This window comes from Zonotrichia leucophrys, chromosome 4 (assembly GCF_028769735.1).
Source record: "Zonotrichia leucophrys gambelii isolate GWCS_2022_RI chromosome 4, RI_Zleu_2.0, whole genome shotgun sequence".
NCBI lineage: Eukaryota > Metazoa > Chordata > Aves > Passeriformes > Passerellidae > Zonotrichia > Zonotrichia leucophrys.
The window spans coordinates 18944524-18966328 of NC_088173.1; the positions used below are offsets into that span (position 1 = coordinate 18944524).

Consider the following 21805-nt stretch of genomic DNA (forward strand, 5'->3'; position numbering starts at 1 on the left):
GAATTTGCCTAAATTTAGCAGATTGGGGTATTTTTGTTTTTTATGTGAAGGTCTGATTTAGACCAAGCTTTTATTTAGTCTTCATTTTTAAATTTCAGGCAAAATGATTCAGCTGTTTTCAAGAAATATGCTAGGGTAAAAAAAAATATTGTTTCATTTAAGTTAAAACTTCTAAGAGGATAAAAAGACGTAATTAAGAGCTGTCTGTACACATGAACGGAGGCAGGGATCTTTTGGGAATACTTTATACGTAGGCTTCTACTGGAGATAATGTGAAACAATTTGGGCAAGCCATGTTTAACTAGAAATCTTTGAGGAACTAAAAATCTTAATTCATTACCAATTAATTAAGTGACAAATACAGTAACTGGGTTAATCTTGAATCACTTTAGCAGTGACAGGAGCGATGAGTTATTTGAAACAGGTTGTTTCAAATGCAGTTTCATACCTAAACTGTTCTGCGGTGCCAGGTTCAAAGAATATCAAGTGTGCATGTAGATGAAATGTATATTTCCATGCAGCAGACAACGTTATCAATTTTATTACATTGATAGAAATTACTTTTAAAGGTAAAAGAAGTTCTGTTGTGGTGTGTACCTGTCACGGCTCTTCTCCTTTCCATCTATTTTACTCCTCCTATCCTACTTCCACCTCTTTAAAATTATACTTCAAAATCAGTTTCTCAACACCTCAGAGGGTAGGCAGTGTAGTGTATGATGTCTAACATGTTAGGGGTTTTAAAGTTTACATTAACAGAATTATATGAGATACTGTAACAAAACACCAAAAAAAACCCAATTGTAAGCAAATGCATTGTCAGGGAACAAAACAAGGAGGGTTTAAGTAGGTTTTTCTGCCTCACAATCCCGTTGATCCTTGTTGAAGGATCCAACTCCTTCAATTCACTTCTTTGAGGAAGTGTGACCTGTGTTTGGGAGGCTCTCTGGAGTAGCCCTATCTTTGTAGCCTAACTGACCACAAGATTGAGATAGATGCATATTAGCATTTTCTGAGACCCTTTTATGGCATGCTCTGATTATCCAAAGTTAATGTCAGGGATTTGACAGTAGTAGTAAGGCAGCTAAGATTGCAGGCCTTTATGAAGGTAAATTATTTGTCTTCCTGTGAACATAATTTCCTTCTTCCAAAACCTGAAGCCAGTTTGATAAAGCTGATATTTAAGACTATGCTGATCATATGACAAAATACTTCTAAGTTACTCTGTTTCCTCTCCAACAGGAAAATGGTGGTTTCTTGACAACGGGCTACTAAACATTACCCACGTGTCATTTGAAGACAGAGGTAAATACACGTGTGTGGCATCTAACACGTATGGCAGCGTTAACAATACTGTGACGCTGAGGGTTGTTTTTACCTCTGGAGATATGGGAATCTATTACATGATTGTCTGCCTTGTCGCTTTTACCATTGTTATGATACTGAACATTACTCGGTTATGTATGATGAGCAGTCATCTGAAGAAAACCGAGAAAGCAATCAATGAATTCTTCCGAACAGAAGGGGCAGAGAAACTTCAGAAGGCCTTTGAGATTGCAAAGCGTATCCCAATTATCACATCAGCCAAAACGCTTGAGCTTGCCAAAGTAACCCAGTTCAAGACCATGGAGTTTGCCCGCTATATTGAAGAGCTTGCTCGGAGCGTACCTTTGCCACCTCTCATCATGAACTGCAGGACTATAATGGAAGAAATTATGGAGGTTGTCGGTCTGGAGGAGCAAGGACAGAATTTTGTACGGCAGGCGGCAGAAGGCCAGGAGACCACTGAAACAGATGAGCTTTACATGATCCCAAATGCTTTGGCGCGCAGTGAATCTCCCACAGGTGACTCGGATGCATCGTCACTGCATGAGCCACCTCAACAGATTGCAATAAAAGTGTCAGTTCACCCATTGTCCAAAAAGGACTGCATGGATGGTCAGTCACAGGAAAGCATGCAGTTGGACACCAAGGAAGAAGACACTCCTCAAACACCAGCACTTCCTGCGGAGCCCCCTCCTGAGCCTTCTGCTGAACTCAGTTCTGATGACACAGCATTGGCAAATGACAAAAATACATGTGTTATATATGAAAGCCATGTATGATAGTTACTCCTGAATCTATGCATAGCAGGAAAATCAGGTGGAGCTCTTTTAAAAATACATATTGTACTTGCCGCTAAGCCTTACCTGGAGACTATCATAGCAAAAGCATGTAAGTGGATTATTTGGCACTTTCTTCTCAGTTTGAGTTTAGTTTACCATGATGTATGGCAGAGTAATTGCTATTACATTAATATTAATTGCTCTTTTTGATTAGGAGTATTTCCAAGAAACATTTACCTCAGCATTTTCTAGGTTGGAGTCACCTGTAGTGGCTCCTGGAAGTCACTGGTAGTCTTTGGAGTAGGACACTTGAACATACTAAACATAAAACTGGTTTTCATTTCCCTCCTTCACTCTTGTTATTTCCATCTATTCCATTTTTGCAAATATTAACTTGTGAATTTGAAATATTGCCCAAGAGGCAGCACTCCAGTAGCCAAATAAAATCCTAATAGATCCCATTTACAAAGCCTGTTTGCTCAGCTGCATTGTGATTTAGAGGGCTATTAAAGAAAGTTAAAATGTTTCCATTTCATTTGAGACCACACTGCTTAGCCACATGGGAAATAGTTTTCCCTTTTTCATGGAATGGAGATGCCAACAATCATTTGTTTTGCATGAAGAAACAACTTTGAGGTGTATATTACAGATTGGAAAGCCATCAGAAAGTTGCAGTTCAACAGCTCTGCAGGGTTTTTTTGCATACATTTGAGCATTTTCTATGTTGCCAGAAGTCTATATGGCAAACAACTGCAAATATGCAAGATGTCTTGTTTTGAAGTAATGTGGAAGCAGTAACTATGTACTACCTTACCAGAAGATATGCAGGTTCCATAACAGTCCTGCAAATGCCAGTAATCAGTTGATAACAAGGCTGAAATGGCAAATTACCCTTTTATTTGGCTTCTTAATTTTGGTATTCTGAAGATCAATCCTAAATTCATATATAAACATCAATTTGAGAGTTTCATCCAAACTGAAAAAAAAAAAAATCAAGTGTCCTATAAAATTGCAAAGACCATCATGCAAACTGTTAAATGTGGTATAATTGCGTTGAGATTTCGGGAACCTCCTACATGTAGGATGTTCACTGCTTGAGTGACTCTACCCCAGTAAAGCTTTAATGATCATAGCAATTGTGGCATTAAAAAGGATCAACATCTCTGCCAGGCAATGCCAGGAGTGGAAGGGAAGTAATCATTTCTCTTGCAGAAAGACAATAAAAAGTACCTTCTCTGAAGTGAGTCTGGAAAGAAATCACTTACAAGGAGTTTGTGTAGGGTTAATAGCATATTACTTAATTACCCGACACATTTAGTTTGACACTAATGAACAAACTATCACCTTATACTGTTTAAGAAGGATTGTAGCAGAAATATACTTAAAATAAATCTGGAATCAGGTATACTGTAGAAAAAGAAGTCTCTTAGGTCTGTGGGGAGATGATGCATGGATGGCTCTCTGATTTTAACAAAGCAGCCTCATCTCCATAAGGTGTCTGTTGGAGGCAATCAGTTATATTAACTGCAGAGGTAATCAAGATCAGACAAAGTCAGTGTTGCAGGTACATAAAAGAACCCTTGATAATGAACTGAGGTCTTGTGACAACTTCCTTATGTTAAAGTGCAGAGCCTCACCAGCAGTGCAATACAGGAATACCCCATTACTTACATAGGTGATGCAGAGATGGCTCCATATTTATCTTTCTGTGGTTATTTAAAAAAATACATGTTTAATAATGGGCTTCAGATTTTTACAACCAATTTTTGAGAAATGGCAGCATTCAAATGTCTCTTTTTTTTTGTGCTTACCACAGTGGCAGGTTTCTACACAAAATGTATTTGCACATGCCCAAAAGGAAACATGCAAGGGCAAGGCCCCATTAGGAATGTGACTTGAAATATTTGAGTTCCAGCAAAGCAATACAAATGTAAGACAGAAGTTAGTTTAAAAGAATACCATAAAGAACCTCACTTCTGACCAGTGTGATTGACAGTAGTATGATGCAAACTCTTAACTTCCTGTCTGAATCCAAAGGACATTCCTGTTTAGTGTTCACATCAGTTTTTCAAGTTACTTGATTTGCTTCTGATATGAAAAAGGACAAGGGCAGAAACAAAAGCAGGAACTTGCACTAAACTCCTTCAATTCACCTTAACATCCTGAGAAGAGGTACTTTGATGTTTCTGCCTGTCCAGCATTTACAGACAATGCCCATGCATTCTACAATTACCTATCTGGTGCCCAACTAAGATTGCACATATGAGCAAGGATATTCTCCTTGAAAGCATAAAAATAAATTTTAAATTACACTTTTTTTAAGTTTTAAAAATATTTATTACAGTATTTTAATTTTAATCTTTTTAGATTATGACATTTTTGCAGTAGAGATCAGACCCCTTTATGTATTTCTATAGTGTTCTGACCCTGACTAGTCCTCTCAGGCTGTCCTCCAGCCTCTTTTATTATTTATTTATTGAGAAACATTCGAGAGCAAACAATCCCCGTGGATTTCTTCAGTATCACTGTGTAAACTTCCTTGAAGATACAAATGATGTTTTTCCCTAGAGGCTGCCCACAAAGGGCACGTTTGAAGTACACACAAACGCACATTGCAAACCACAAAGAAGCACCAGTACTTGGATTAGATCCATGCAATACACAGAGGGCTGGATTCCTGCTGTTGCAAGGTCACAGGGAACCCTAAATTTTCTAGAGCTGGAGTCACTCAGAGATGACAGTTCATAGGTAGGACTGCTCCAACCAATCTGGACATTTAGCTTTGTGTTATTATCAGAATAAGAACTAAAAAGCACTGTAGCTGAAGAAAATACAGATTTTATACAGAACCAATGGTTCTGGTTTATGTGGTTTTCTGGTGGTTTTGTGTCTGCTGCTCAGTGTCTTATGCACCCATTATATGACACATCTAAGCCTAAAGCTTTTTATACACTTTCAGCAACTTCCTTTGTGGAAGACAAATGGGAAGCAAGACCCAAACCTGTCTTTCCTGTTCCAAACTTTCCAGCTGTGCTATTATAAAGTATGCAATTGTGTCTTGCAGTATTTCTTAGCAAATGGCTATTTTATGGTCCAAAAACACAATTAGCAAACATAAAATCAATAATGACTCTAAGAAAAAATTAATGTTTGCATTCTTATATATTTTCATGCACCTTAAGCACTTCAGGGGCATTAATCTGTTCCCATCATTGGACTATGCACACTTTTTGTTACATTTTTCTATTTATTGTACCACCAAACACTAATGGTTCTTAAAACACTCAGAATCTGGAAAATCCAGTCCAACTGAAATTGCATTCTAAAAGCAAAGGAACACCAAGCCAGGCTTAATAAGGAAAAGAGATTTGCACAATTATATTTACACCATTTTCAAACAATTTTGTCAAACTTCATGAAAGATGACTAGATTTCTGCAGCAGAAGAAATCAGTTGGATTTGAATTTCATACTTACTATTCTTTTTTCAGTAAATGTAAGTCTATACTAATCAGTCCACTTAAACATAGTATTCACTATCTATTTTCTCAACATCTTCTTTTTGAGCAGCATTTTTTTTCCTGCTGATTCTTTTTTTGTTCTCTGATTCGAGCATGTTTGTGATGAAACCTATCCTTCAGGGTTTTTTTTGTCTGTCATATAAAAAATTTAAAAGAACTCATAGACCAGCATTTTCTGCAGGTTTGTTGGTACTTGGTAAGGCACAGAAGTACACTCCTGTGCTTAAAAATTACTGCATAAGACTTGCAAAATGGCATATACAGGCAGATGTTGATTTTTTTTTAATCAGTGCCTGTTTTATTCTAATGTAGATACTATGTCAGTTCCTTGATTTGCAGTTACCTTTTGACAAAAGTACTGTAACATATAACCAGGGCTTTCTGACTTTCAGTTTGGTCAGATTAACTAATTCTAGAAAGTGTTAACAGTGTCAGATTTTCAAAGTTCTCATGGGATATCTTGGCAGCATGCTATTTTAAGAGTTGGCCTCTTAAGTATGCCATATTTAGTGGGACAACTGAAAGCTTCTTAGATGCAAAGGAAATGCTTGCACTAAAGTCTCGTAAGTTATATTTCATTTATTATGAAATTCTATTTGATTTTACAAGAAATGTAAGACAAATATGAATGTGTTCTTTTGAGAAGCAGTTGCTGTATTTTGATTTAAATAACTGTTATGATTTTATAGCTCACGGCCGTAAACCACAAAGAGAAAAGTTCATGCTGAAGTGGCAAAATGAAATGTGATGTAGCTTGTACATTGATCGTTGTTTCAATAAAGAATTTGCACAGAGTCTGCTGGGTTTGTACACATTCAACAAGATATTTACAGTGCCACAACACCACTTTCCCACAGAAATGGATACTTAATAGCATACATCCTGCACTAATTTTTGGAATAACCAGCTCAAACCTTTTCTATGTCCATTTTTTTCTCTCCCTGTCTTACTTTCCTATACTTTCTTCAGTCCCCAGCAGCTCTGCTGTGACACTTCTCAAATAGGAACAGAATGAAGTTAGTTGTCAGGACAAGTGTTTCTCCACCCCAGGCACCTCTGTTCCAAACTGACCTTTTATAAGTCCCCAAATGGATTTTTTTCCCCCAGCTGTACCAGGCTCTAATGCTGTGTATTATATTTAGCTCTCTGGCTCCCAGGCCCAAACTGAGTCATTTTACTCTTCCAGTAAAGGCTGACTTGTGAGTCTGTGGTATCGTATGTAAGTCTGTAAATTGGACAAAGACAATAATGTAAACTGAAGCTAAGTTACCAATTTCTTTTTCAAAATCATAGTGTGTGGCAGCAAATTATAAATGTGGCAGACTTAGGACACTCAAGTTATGTTATGAGAAGCTATTTCATACCACAAGACAAAGCAAAAATGAGAAAAGAAAATCCAGCCTTGCATAGCATAAAGAATACATGTAAAACCTTGCTTATGATTGAGTAGAAATTCAGCACCACTATCAACTCATTTTGCCATTCTATAGCCAGTTTCTATTTTGAGAACAGATTCCTGTTTCATCTACTCTTAACCACTACCTTTCCTATGTGGCTAAGGACCATGACAATAGTAGCAAAGTTATCTAAAAAAAGAGCCTTCTCTCCCTTATCTGCCATTTTAAAAATTACTTTAGGACTACTTAGTTATGTGTCAAATGCCACTCACAGACTACCACCCTGTCCTGTTGTGGAGCCACAGAGCTTGAGATCTCATGTTGAAGATGCAGAAGCTGGACCTTCTGAAACATATTTGCCTTCTTTTGTACAAGTTTTGATTTTACCACACAATTTACCATTTGTATTTATTAACAATTTATTAAGGTCCAGTCATTCTCCATTGGTAAATACAGAGAAGTTAAATAAATGCCAGAAAGACTTCCCTCTTTCTGAAGCCTCTTATTGTTTCTGCCTCAAGATTAGCCCTGACTGACACACAGCTCCTGAGTTGTTTGGGTATTGTCTAACTCCTTCCTGCTGGTGAACACTATGTTAGTCAGAAAACAGAATTAAAAAAAAAAATACCACCCAGAAAAAGAAGCTCCCTTCTAAGGAGACACACACAGATCTTGCCTATTTAAAATGCTTTGTTATCCTTCTTTCTAATATGTGCAGATTAAGCAGCCTCAGGAAAAGGCAGTAAAAAATAGAGAGAAATTTAAGAAGATTAAGATGGAAAATTTTTTTGCTCTGAAAACATCCAGAGGTGATTTACTTTACTGATTTACACATCCAGAAGTGATTTATCTTCAAAGTATATTAAATTCTGACTTGTTTTACCATAAACATACTCAAGTGAAGAAAAAGAAGATTTCTAAAAACAATGGTATTTTCACTCCCAATATCAAAATAAATTATCACAGAACTATGAAACATATTTCCCAGTCCTTTTCTTACAATGCCTTTTATCAGGGAAAGTATTTTCAATGCTTTTTTTGGTTCTGCCTAGGTGACTGCAGCTTCTTTATGGCTTTAGTGGAAGTGCATTTTTTTCTGCTGTCTTCGTGGTTAAATATTCTCTACCCTGTGTGATCTCCTTTTGTGAGATCAAAAAAGAAATAAATATTCCATTGAAGATTTATCTTCTTGTTTCATCTTCTTGTTTCATTTTCCCAGTCCAAAACCTTACTTTATGTTTTGTTTTACTCCTTGGATTTTGTTTTGTTTGCCCTAAAATTCTTCACATTTTAAAATAAATCAGAGGATTCTAGTGGTTTTTTTTAGTCGCCTGTTTTGGGGCAGGATCTCTCTCACCTATCTGTATAATTCAATTTGAATTATACAGACATACAATGAATTAATCCCAACTTGGTGCAGGATAAACTAATCAATAGACTGCAGCAGATTTTTTGCCAAATAGCATCAAGAGAAGAGGTAAATCCATAATTCCCAAGCCACAAGTGGAATAAATGTCATCATTCATTTGTGAGTCTATGGGCATGTTTTGTTCTTTTGTGAGCTCATTTGAAAAAAGTCATATATGATACACCTCTGCCTTAACACATTTCTTTTCCCGTCATGGATGGAATAGCACATTTTGACCATCCATACATCAGTTATCCACTGCCTTCATTGGTTTGTCTTACTCATTGGATTGCTGGCCAAGTGCAAGGGCCTCTCTAAATTTGGTATTTCTGAAGAGAGTGCAGACAGCTTCAGGACACTGTGTAAATTATATAAATTTCAAATGAGTTGATAAATGCTTTTCCCCTTTTTTAAAACTGAAATGCTGTATTTCTACATAGGCTAATATTTACACACTAATGAAGTCCGGGTTTAGCTAGAAACTCCAGTTTTCATAAGCATGCAGTAAAATGACAGTAATCTGCTGCTGAATAATACTGCTTTTTGCAACTACCATTTCTACATTTCATAATCCCTGTGTAATCTCTCTTAAGCACGGAATTCATTCTTTAATATATGTGCCCCAAATGAGGTGAAAGGATCCAAATCTCTGTTATTCCTGTAGACTGCATCAGACTACTAATTATTTCATTAGAACATATAATAGACTGAGCCAGCCCAGCCCTGTAACTCCTGTTGCAGTTACCAGAAATAGCCCCCGAGCATTAGCCAAATGTTACGTGATACACTGAGAACTACGTTCCTACTCTACACCAATTCTGGAATAAAAATTTCAGAAAAAATCCATCTCAGCAGGGAAGCATGGAATGAGAGCCTCTGAGGGACTAAATATGTCACATGTTTTCCAGTGGGAATAAAAAACCAACCAAAACTGTAGGGAATTATTGGGGACCTTGTAAAATTGATGCAGGAGCTAAAATAGCACCCAAGAGAGGAGGTCACTGCAGCATGGAAGTTGTCACACAGTAGCTACATACACTTCTTAGGGTAGTTAATCCATGATATTGTAAGGAGGCAAATGTTGTTAAGATCATGTGAATTGGCAGCATACAGGAGACTATGGACAGTGTTGCCAGATGCAATTCCCAGACTGCTCAGGTGGTTGTGCTGCATCTGAGACTCAAGCCCTTTTGTTGACTAGAGATGGGCACTGGGAGCATTACTGAACACTGTGCTGTGATGGTGGAGTCAGACACTTGCACGAGAACCCTATTCTTTCCTTCTGGCTTGATGTTGTGACCAAAGTACCCACATCATCTTTATTTGCTGTAGAACTACATTATAGTTGTTTTTCAAGGGGGATTAAACATGGGCTCTTCAGTGTGGCAACTGCTGAAGACCCTGTGAATGCACGTGGAAAGAACAGGTGTGAGCTTACCTTTGTACTGCACCAGATAAAGACTCTCCCAGAGGCCTGCCAGCATCCAAGTGGAGAAGGGCTGTGGTGCTGTGCATCTGGACAAACCTGGTGCAGACAAGAACATGTGGGTGGGAGTGAGCTGGAGGCAGCCTAGGACAGTTCAATGGACATGGAGTTAAGATGACTGTCCCACACTTATTACTGGAAAACACCTCCAGCAAAATCAACTCCCTGTCCCTATCCTCTGTACTCTAAAGAAGTATGTCACACTTTGGCAGCTCAGCAACAGCTCCTTGTCCTAACTATTCTAGCTCTGACCAACCAGTTTTCACTTCTTATTGAGCAGCTACAAGGTTGTCTAATCCTAATAGATGTTTGCTGTGGTTCGTCTTGCCCTGTTTCTCACTATTATTAATTTACAAGAAGGCATGAGATTCACTTGGCAGCACACATGTAAAAAGCTGGTGCTCAGAGACCTAACAGACTGACTATTCTGTTCCAAAGGAGGATGTGCAAAAGCTAGGCACATAAAGATGGATTAATAGATTTAAAGCCTCTGTCTGGCTAAGACCTGTGTGTTTATTCATCTTCTCATTCTGTAATGGAAGAATGCTGGCCAGATTAACAACGTACAACATGACCTATTGCTGTGTTTTAACAGAGTGTTCTATATTTTTCTTTTAACCTGCAAAAATTGAGTACTGAAAGGTTAAGAGAACACAGATCCCAAACTTAATCACAACATTTTCTCCTCACCATGGCATAAACTCTATTCTGTATCTATTCACTATTTGCAGAACAAAGACAGGATATCCTAGAAAAATCAATATTTTCTCAGTGATGCTGGTTGTCCTCAGCTTGCCTCCAGGTAACGCAATGAAAGGCTGTAAGAAGCTGTCAGTTAGCAGAATTGATAGCAAATGCTTTTGATCAGGTACCTTGCTTGGACAGTGACTACAGTAAGGACTCCCGTTTTGTAAATGCGGTCTGTTGACTTTATATTGAGTTACCATATAATGGATTGCAAAAAGCCAGTTTTACTGGAGCAAAATTACACAATCTTTCACAAGCCTGGCCTGCTGATGCACATTTTTTCTTTTCTTGTAACAGTCTGCTATAAGATATAATATGTACTACAAAACTTTATTGTTCTACCCATGCAATTAGAGAAATTTTATTGAAACACAGAATCACAAAAGAGAAGTCTCCCGTCATATTTTTTTCTTTCAAAAGCTATCATCAATAACCTGTAGTTTGTGTAACACTGTAGGCACAAAAACGTGAGACAGAGGCTGGTAACTTTTCTGTCCACTTCAGCCTAGACCATGCCACTTCATAAGTGTTGACAATTCCCTGGCTTTGGAAAGGCCAAAGCATGCATTCTCAAAGGGCTGAAAGAAATATGTTCCACAAATGCCAAGCTGGAACTTGGCACCGTGGTCATTTGGCAGATGAACAGCACCGTACATAAACAAGTAGAGAGAGGGAGCTTAAATTCTAAATACCCTCTTGAGAAAAGATAAAAACCAGTTCCTAGGAACAGTGAACAGAAGCCGTCAGAAAAACTAAGATCATTGATTTTTGTCGTGAATGACTTATGATTATGGCTGTGTGGTTGGGATGGGAATGGAAGATTATGCAGTACAAAGTACCACGTTCTCCAATCTCATGAGAGATTCCACTGACACTCATCAGATAAGGCACCATGTCACATCTGTTAGATTTTAGGGCTTAAATTCTGTATTTTACTCATTAATCCAATTATCTTTGTGTATCACCACATCTTAAATGACATTAATGTATCATCATCAATTAATACAAACTTTTGCTATTTCTGTGCATATCTGTGCAGAGGGAAATACACAGGCTGTAGAATAGCCACTGATTTTCCACTCAAATGGTCTGCTTCAAAATGAAGCTGACCAAGATGCAGTTTTATTTCCATACCTCTCATACTTTTATATGCAACACACAAAAACTAAAAATAAGAATATATATGGTTCAGAGTTTAGACTGCCAGCTGGCTATCTGACAAAAGAGCAGATTAAGCAAGGTAGCAGGATCTCTGATCCAGCAGATGAACAGGCTGTATTCTGCCTTCTGCATATTAACACTGTTCAGATCTAAAGGGGATCTGCTGTCACCCATGTGCACTTCAGCTCTGCACTGCACAGCACTCAGGATATTCAGAAATCTGTTACCTCACCCCACACCCTTGATATCTTTCACAGTCACCATCCAATACCAATTCAGGGTTTCATAATGCACTCTTACAAAAGTTTTCAAAACCTTACTCTGCACTGAAACAGTAGGCATCCTTCTCAGAGACTAAAGTACAGCCTTGCTCTTTACCTCAGAAGGACTTTAGTCCACACCCAGTCCTCTTCTCTTAAAATACAACCAAAGATTAACAGAAGGTGGGAAACAAACCTTCAAACTCCCCAAATAAGCATATTCAGTTTTAAATACTAACACAAAATTACTACTGTGCAATGTGGCATTCTGCTCTCTTCTTTTTCCCATGTCTTTTGCAGCTTTCCTTTACAGTCCATGACTTTCTCTTTGTGGGCCTGAACTACACCCTCCACCAAAAAAAAAAAAAAAATCTATGCTTGTATTCTACTTTTTCCTGCACTTGCTTATGGTTTGAAAGAAATCCAGTTGTGCAGTTAGGCCCAGATCCAGAAAAACACATGAGACGTGATTTGTACATATGAATAGTACCATTGTGCAGGATGCAGGCATTTTCCCAATATTTGCCATCAGTCTTTTTCCTGCTATTGCCTCTTTGTTCCCCATTACTGCATGTGGCCTTTCTGTTTTTTCCAATATTTTCTTGTAAATTCAAAATCAGGTACAGTCTATGTATATGATCATGCTCAGAATGGAGGGGAGTAGAGTCTCAGATGAACTGAGACATGAAATGCACATGCAACTGTGTTTAAAATGAGGTGTCAGACAGTTCTCAGCACTGCTTTCCATCTCAACCAATTAACATGCACCAAAAAAAACCTGTTGGATATCCTGCTTGTTCAACTTGAACTTTGGGAAGCTCCTTCTGGTAGCTCATTTAGTTAGGGAAATACCATTAGAGAAGAAGTGAAGGTTTATGAGTTACAATAAATAGCTGTGACATTAAGCACTAAATATTCTAAAATAAAACTACTTAAAACTAAATAGTGTGGATTCTGTGATATTGTGAACATTTTCATATTCTTTCACCTATGAGCAGTAGTGTGTATTTTGAGGTGTTTCAAACATATGTTTCAAACAGTTCCATAAGAAACATTTACAGTTAGGTATTAACTGATACTGATCACTAACATGAATTCTCCTGGAAATAATGTCATATGTTCAAGTTATTTCAGTTATCATGCTTTTGGCTTAGGAATACTTCTTGGAGATTGACACATGTTGAACCAGGCATTTCTAAGAGCTGCTGCAATATTTACTCTAGAATGCCAGATGTGAACTCTTTACAGATGTGCCCAACATGGTGGAAGTTCACACTGGGTGATTTCAGTGTGAAGGTGCACCATGGCCTGCTCTACTTCTTATAGTATAAGTATAGCAGAAATGCCAGTGCTGGTCAAACACTTTCATAAACCCTAATGGGAGTTAAGAGCATAACTCAGGGAGGTGTTCACAACCTTGCAGAGTCAAAGCGTTGTATCACATAGCAGATTTCTCACCTTTCTGAAATTAAAATCAGGAAAGAAATTTGAAAGTTGACAGATCAATTTTAAAAAATAATTCTACTGCATTAGTGACTTGTAATGCATGCAACATCATCTGTCTGATTCTCAGAGAAAGGGATAATGGTTTTGGTGAGAGATTTTGGTTCAGCAAGGCATACAATGTCAAGAACAAGAAGTTGATATTACTGTAAAAGTACATTCGATGCTGTTATCTTGATAAAATTAATTTCTAGTTGCTCAAAAAGCCCTTTAATTTGGTATTGCTGGGATATTTTGAAAATACAGATTATAAGCTTTTGTGTTAGACCTCATTCGAGTTGAATCTTAAGTCAGCTAATGCTTTGGCACTAACAGCTTACTAAATGTTTCCAGGCAACAGAAAGAAAGTAGCAAAAGGTAAACAATTCAAATATGCTAAAGAGGAGCAAACTGATACAAAAATAAAATCTTCTTCTGTATAAACTCCTCACTTCCAAGCAATGTTTACTCCTTCTCTGCTTCATGCATTAAGAGGAAGTACAGAGTCCCACAATTTAAGGGTCAGTGTTTTTCACAGTTTTTTCACTGTGCTATTTCCTCAAAAGTTTCACTGATTATTTTCAACACTTCAGCAGAAAATTGCTTCAACCTATGAAAACCACTACAGAGTCTCCAAAGGCTTGATAAAGTCACTGAGGTTGACTGAATGTCTCCCCATGCTTTACATGCCTCTGTTGTGTGTGTTGGGGGTTAAATGTTTCCCTACAGCCACTCTTGTGAGGCCTGGTTGCTGGGGTGTGCAGTCTGTATTTTGTGCCTTGTGATACTTATAATTTTTTACAGCTCTGGCAAACCAGAGGTGCTGAAATTGCAATTTGTGCCAGCTGACAGCAGTTGCTGACTGTAGTGAACTCCCCTTGGGCCAGCAAGGGTCCAAAAGCGCTCTCCAGTATTTTTCTGATTGTCAGTGAGTTTTGCCATCAACTCTAACCCATCACCAGAAAACCTTTCTTCTCTAGACACCGTAATCCATGCTCTCACCCTGCTGCCCTTTGGACACACTGCAAAACACACAGGCACTTGCTCCAACATCTCTAATGCCCTGGCCTGTAGGTGTGATGGCTTTAGAGGCACCACAGTTCTGGGCATGGAATGTCTTCTTATTACACAGCTACTTCAGAATTACTCTTAGCACAAAGCAAGTTAAAGATGCACATAAAATCAGCTTTCTACCTACACCTCTTTTTTCATTGTATAGTTGGATATTTTTGCAGATTTTTCTTGCAAATGGTTCCCTCACTTAGAGACACAGACATCTTGGGTAACAATCATTAAGAAGTGTCTTATCATGCTGGAGAATGATAGCCTCTATAAGCCACCTCCCATACAAAATCCAGCCAGTGGTCATAAGTCATATTTTTTTCCACTTTATCAGTCAACCATTTCCTCTTTGTTAAAATAAGCACTGTTTGACTCCCGTGGAGTGGAAAATACCTGTTTGCTAGACAAGGTATCATGTTCTATGCTTGACAGCATATATTGGATTACATGGCAAGATTTTGATAGCAGGGGGACTACAGGGATGGCTTTCGGCAAGAAACTGCTGGAAACATCTCCTGTGTCCCATAGAGCTGAGGCCAGCCAACTCCAAGATGGCCCACTACTGGCCAGGGGCAGGTCCATTGGTGATGGCAGTAGTGCCTCTGACACAACAAATTTAAGGGAGAAAGTTACTGTGCAATTTTAGCCAGAGAGGGGACAGAGAATATGTGAGAGCAAGAGCCCTGCAGACACTGAGCTTAGTGGAAAAGGAGGGAGAGGAGGTGCTCCAGGTGCCAGCACAGAGATTCTCTTGCAGCCTATGGTGAGGCAGCTCCCTCCATGGAGGACCCCATGCTGGAGCAGGTGGATGCCCAAAAGAGGCTGTGATACCATGGAGAGACTGTTGGCTCCTGGCAGGAGTAGCAGAGACAATGTGTAATGAACTGATCACAATCCCCACTCCATCTGCACTGCTGGTAGGGTGGTGGTATAGAAAACTGGAAGTGAAGCTGAGCCTTGCAAGCAAGGATGAGTGACAGCAAGGTTTTTGAAGATTTGGGTTTATTTCTTATTACTCTATTATGATTTGATTGCCAACAAAGTAAATTAATTTCCCCCATCTGAGTCTGCTTTGACCCAGATGGTAATTGCTCACATGTCTCCCTTTCCTTATCTTTACCTAAGAGACTTTCATTATATTTTCTGCTCCCTGTCCAGCTGAGGAGGGGAGTGACAGAGCCACTTTGATGGGCACCTGGCATCCAGGTAGGGTCAACCCACTATACAGCCCCTTCTATCAGCAAGGGGTAGAATTCTTCCCTTTCCCTGTTGGTGACTCACTACAGGGCTCAGTTTAAAGGATTTCTCAACTGAACTTTATGGTCCATGCTGCATATTTGTAGATTTTTGTCATAAAAAATAACTATGTAGTTCATTACTAGCTCAACAGGGCAACCACGATAATGTCATTACTTTGGGCTCACAGTGGGCTTGGTATGATTTTTTCCCCATCTTCAAGCACCCTGTAAACTCACTACACTAAAACAGGAGGGCACTTTTCAGGAGGCTGGTTTTACATTTCAGTTCCTTCACCAAACAGATATGCTCTTGCTCAACTTAACGCACTTTGAAAAGGAGTTAAGCCAAAAATGAGAGTCATGCTAATTATGGAACAAGGATACCCACATATGGAGTTACTCAGAAATAGCCATTCTTGAACAGCATTGTATAACCAAGAATGGGACAGATTTTTAAGTTTTTCTTGATAATCATGGTAAATAGAGCTTTAGGAATCTAGGGTTTTTTTTACTTTGTATCCTTTTCCATTTTTTTTTTTTAAATTGGGTCAGCATAGCCTAGTTTTTCGTAATGGGGGGTTGAGGAAAGACACAGAGGTTGCTTCTGTGAGAACCTGCTGGAAGCTTCCACCATGTCTGGAAGAGCCAGTCCCTCATGGTTCCAAAGACAGACATGCCTCTGGCCAAAACTGGGTCAACTGGAAATGGTGGTAATGTCCCTGCGATAGCATATTTAAGAATAAATCAAAACAAAGGTTTTGTTGCAGCTGTAATTCTCCAGACAGAGAAGAGCAGAGCGAGAATATGTGAGAACAACTCTGCAAACACCAAGGTTAGTGAAGAAGGAGGGGGAGGAGGTGCTCCAGTGCCTGAGCCAAGATTCCTCTGTAGCCCACAGTGAAGACCATGGTGAAACAAACAAAATCAAAAAGAAAGAAACCTCTCGAACCTGTGGCAAAAAATTTGCTTCAGTTAAATTGTTGAAAAAGCACAGGAGTATTTGTATCTCCAAGTTCTTGTATATCCAAAATTTGTATCTCAAGTATTTGTATATCCAAAATTTTAGGAAAATAGACCCATTACCATGCAACTAGGAACTTGAAGTCTTACCAAAAAATTAGGTCTACAAAAATTTTCCACATTTCTAATAACAGAAAAAGTGATAAAAATTTAATTATATCAGGGCATATTAATTCAGTATGCAATGGGAAAAAGTTTCTGGTCTCTTATGTTAGCTTGGTGACTCAGGCACCATGGCAGGATTTCCTTGCCTATAAAAATTCTTTAATTGGAGTGGATGATGAGGCATCTGTTGCCACTCCTTTGGACCCAGTACAGCTGTCTATGGAAAGACACGACTGTTTTTGTAAACGGACAACGGAAAAAATCTTTTTGACAGAGTACAAAAGGCCAACAAGCAGTGGAGCCAAATCCATTCCTGAGATCCCTGAAGAATATCAGTGCCATCATGGCAGAGTTTATTATAGCCTACAGGCTGGATGCTCTGCAGCAAATGGAAAGCACTAGAATAAGTTCACAAACCTGATCCACAGGAACAGCTTGCTGTTGGGACATCCGGTTGTGGGTTAATGTTCTGCTTCTTCTAGCTAATGTTGCTAACTTTTTTCTTAAGAACACAATTGACTGTTTTGCCTTGTTCCTTTCCCTGTCCCTTCAGAAAAAATCCAGGTGCGTGTCTAAGGAACAGGATTATATTGCTGCAGCGATATTGCAATATAGTTATTGTTTCAGGCAAAAATAGGAAGTATTTTTAAAGAAAGATAAGCTCAATTGCATAACTTTTGTCCCTCTGTATGTGCAGAGAGTAGCATAGGAGAGAGAGCAGGACAGGCATCTTTGAAAGCACTAATGAGCACAGAAACAATCTGACCATATGTTTAATGGCTGCTTATTAGGAATTTTTATTAAAGCCTTTTAGCTTCCACACATTCATAGTCCAGTAATGGCTAACTGAAACTAAGGAGGAAAATCTCCCCATGAAAGTGCATGCACTTTCTGCCTCCATGTACAAGCACAGGAGAGGAATAGTTCTAAGGGAGGAGGAGACACAGTCACTGTAAGAGCTGCCTTCCATTACCTACAACTCACTGCAGTGCTGACCTTGCCAGGAACTGCTGCAACAGCCAATTTACCAGCTCAGGAATCACTGAAGTGTTATTTTGCCAAGGACTCTGAAGCATTTTAAGGAGAGGTTCAAATTCTTCTCTTCTCTTGTGTTCAAAAGAGTCAAGAATTCACACACACAAACATTATGAGGCCACATGACAGCGACTATGAAATCATCTCCCTGAGATGATCAAAGGTATCTGTGTTAAAGACACCTTGTATTTTTGTGTACTAAAATATGGAAGGGTAAGTATTCTTGTGAAATCTTGCATTGAAATTGGCAATAAAAAAGGAAGGTGGGAGTGTTGTAAGACTGACACATTTACAGACTGATTTGCTCTACATTAGCTTTTTTCTGAACATAACAGTGCTGTTTGGAAACTATTAAAATTATTTTGGTAAAAATTTATTCTCAAACATTTATTAGAAAATTTTATAATCACAAAGTGCAGGAGAAATATACATAATATTCAGGATACTGAAGTCATAATCCTAAGGATAAATAATTTTGAAAATTCCTGCAAAGCCTAATTTTAGCCAATGTTTCAATAAAAAGAGATCAACAGAGAGCAAAGTAGAAGACAAAAAACCAGATCCATGCATAGTTCTCCATCACTACTGTTGTAAGTACACTGAGGGATTAGACTGCATGGGATTTCAAGCAGGAGAGGATCTCTACAATATTATTCTCCATAAGCCCTATTAGGAATTAATGATGCTTCAAGTAGGATTAGCTCTTACAAATTTTGTCCTACTGCTGCTGCTACACAACTATGGCAACATCATGGCTTCTGCCCAGGCTGTGCTCTTGGGGGAAGAGATCTACAGCAGAAACAGAGAGGCACCAATTCCTTGGGGAGATCTTACTGCTCTGCACATCACTCAACTCCATTAACCACATAACTGGGATTCCCAGGCTTTAATGTTCCCACAGAGCTCTCCATCATCCCTAAAGCTCTGAGAGGACAGCAAATGTCATCTGAACCTCATGAAAACTCCTGCTTTGTTTCCCTTCCTGTGGGATATTGCTTTTGGGGTACAACGATAAATATGCATTTGCATACATCTTTAACTGAGCCTATATTCATCCTGTCAGCAAAATATTGGGCTTATCAGAATAAATGAGTGGGAAAACACTGCAGAATTAATGGAAGCACTCAACCTTTTCTAATTATACCCTGCATTAAACTTTTATGAGAGAAAACATATAAAGATGCTTTGCTATGAGTGTATTCTCAGACTAGCTGATTTAGTTTGGTCAGTTGAACTGTTCAGGCAAACAAAAGTTTAACCCAAAAAAGTAAAAATATTCATGCAAGGGTGGAATCCCTCATTAATCTCTGAGCAGTACAGAAATCAAGCTGAAAACTCATTGCCCACTTCAAAAGGTAATAAAGAAGTTGTTCTGTATCACAAAAAAACCCCCCAAGTCTACAGCAAAAGGTTGATCTTAGGCACTGTTTCCAAGCACACTTGTTTATCTTTTGTTCATTTTATTTATCTGCCTTTGATGCATCAGCTGATGCTGGATTTTATTTATATTACGTTATTTATTTCTTCAGCTCCAACTCAGATGCATGTCCCTGCTGTGCATACAAATATTCACATAATAAAACATCATCTTTGTTTCAGGAAGCAATGAACTTAAGGGCTAAACAGACAAGATGAGAAAATTGGCAGGGAAAAGGAAAACTCAGCACACCCATTTCACATGGTGCAGTTGATGGTTATGATGTTCCCCTGATAAATGGCCGCTCTGGTTTGTTTCTGGCACACATAGGGACAGGGTTACATTTGACATGTACCCAGGGAGACAGGGAACACACATAGCAGAAGGGAGGACTGAGGCCCAGTCTGCTGCACGCTGTTCCGAGGGGCTGACATTCTTTCTTTTACTCTTCACCAACACAAAATACTTTTCATAGAATTGTGGACTCACAGAATGGTTTCAGCTGAAAGATTCTCTAGTTCCAATCTCCCTGCCATGAGAAGGGACACCTTGCACTAGATCAAGCTGCTCAAAGCCCTGTCCAACCCGGCCTTAAACCTTGCCAAGGATGGGACTGACACAAATTCTCTGGGCAACCTGTTCAGAGGGAAATGCCTCACCTCACTTACAGTAAAGAATTTCTTTCTAATATCTAGTCTAAACCTACCCTCTGTCAGTTTAAATATATTTTCCCTTGTCCTGTCACTATACACCCACTATACACAGCTCTGCTGTAGGTCCCCTTTAGATACTGGAAGGCTGCCTCTCTTCTCCAGGCTGAACAACCCTGGCTCTCACCTCTCCTCCAGTCTTCACAAGAGAGGTGAGAGCCAGCCCTCTGATGATCTTAATGGACTTTTTCTGGACTCACTCCAAGAGGTCCACATTCTTGTTTTGTTGGGGACCTCTGGACTCCACACTGCAGGTAGGGTCTCACAAGAGCAGAGCAGCAGGGCAGAACCCCCTCCCTCACCCTGCTGGCAGCACTGCTTTAGATGCAGCCCAGGATACAGTTGGCTTTTTGGGCTGTAAGACCACATTTGCTGGCTTATGTCCAGCCTCTCATTCACCAACACCCTCAAGTCCTTCTTCTCAGGGCTGCTCTAAATCCATTCTCCATCCAGCCTGTACTTGTGCTTGGGATTGCCCCGCCCCAAGTGCAGTACTTTGCATTTGGCCTCATTGAACTTCTGAGGTTTGCATGGATCTGTTTCTCAGGCCTGTCAAGGTTCCTCTGGATAGCATCCCTTCCCTCCAGCATGTCAGCTATAGCACACAGCTTGGTGGCACCACTCAGCCAAACTTGCTGAGGCTGTGCTCAGTCTCACAGTCCATGTCACCAACAAGGATGTTGAACAGTGCCAGTCCCAGTACTGACCCCTGAGGGAGCCTGCTCAGGCTTTCATTTTTCCTAACCTTATCCCTGGCTCCTCAATCTCCCTTGTTCATCCCAGGCCGCCTGTTCTTGCTTTCCTGCTCTGCAGGGTTTCTTTTTGTGTTTGAGAATCAGGTGCTCTTGCCTGATTTCCTCTGTTTTGGGATGTGTATACTTTTGTACATTCATTACATACACACTCTACACACAGTATGGAAGAAAACACTATTTATGACAGTGTAGATGTCATTTATACAGTACAATACACATTATACTTTACCTCAAAAAATTAGCCCAACAACCTCAGAGCAGTTTGATGCCTGCTTGGTATTTATTTTAAAAAAAGTCTGTGGCTTTGCCTAGTAATTTGTAGGTGTTAATACCTGCTGGTTGCCTTTTGAGAAAGAGATAATTTCATGTTGCTGATTTATGATAGACACTAACAGGTTGGTGGGTGGACAGCCACACCTCCAGGTCTTTCATTTCAGCTCATGAGAAACAGGAGGTGTGTGCACTAGGAGAGAATATCGGCTAAGCTGACCTGACCTCCATAGCCAAATCTGGCACACAGGGGAGTGGCTTTGGGGTCAAGGGGTGTCCTGCTCTACCAGCATGTGTTGCCATGCTGGGCAGATCCTTTCCAAAGTTACCTTGCTCGGCAGCTATTGGAAGAAGACAGCAATTGCAAGTAAAGACTACACCTGGATGGAAAACAGAACTCTGCCTAACAAAATATGGTGATATTTCAAGTTGGGAAGAAGCCCTTCAAAATTTTCAAAATTCTACACAGGACAATTTTATTTAAAGAGAATAACCCCCACATTTCTGCTCCAGCATTTTTGCTCTTGGGGTTTTTTTAATAGAAGGTAAGAAATAAATTGAAATAGATATATGATTCCAAACAACAACACAAAAATCCAACAAAACTTATTATTCTAAATGTGTCAAAAC

At 39.2% G+C, this 21805-nt stretch overlaps 1 protein-coding gene across 3 annotated transcripts in view; it reads left to right on the forward strand.

Annotated features, from left to right (window-relative positions):
- The window catches only part of MFAP3L (microfibril associated protein 3 like), a 33505-nt gene extending 27088 nt beyond the window's left edge, over nucleotides 1–6417 (forward strand). For all 3 annotated transcript variants that reach the window (XM_064710662.1, XM_064710660.1, XM_064710661.1), the window contains one exon: nucleotides 1240–6417. In XM_064710662.1, coding sequence (XP_064566732.1) covers nucleotides 1240–2102 — 863 coding nt within the window. In that variant the 3' untranslated portion in view covers nucleotides 2103–6417. The remainder of the gene's footprint in view (nucleotides 1–1239) is intronic.
- The last annotated feature ends 15388 nt before the right edge of the window (nucleotides 6418–21805 follow it).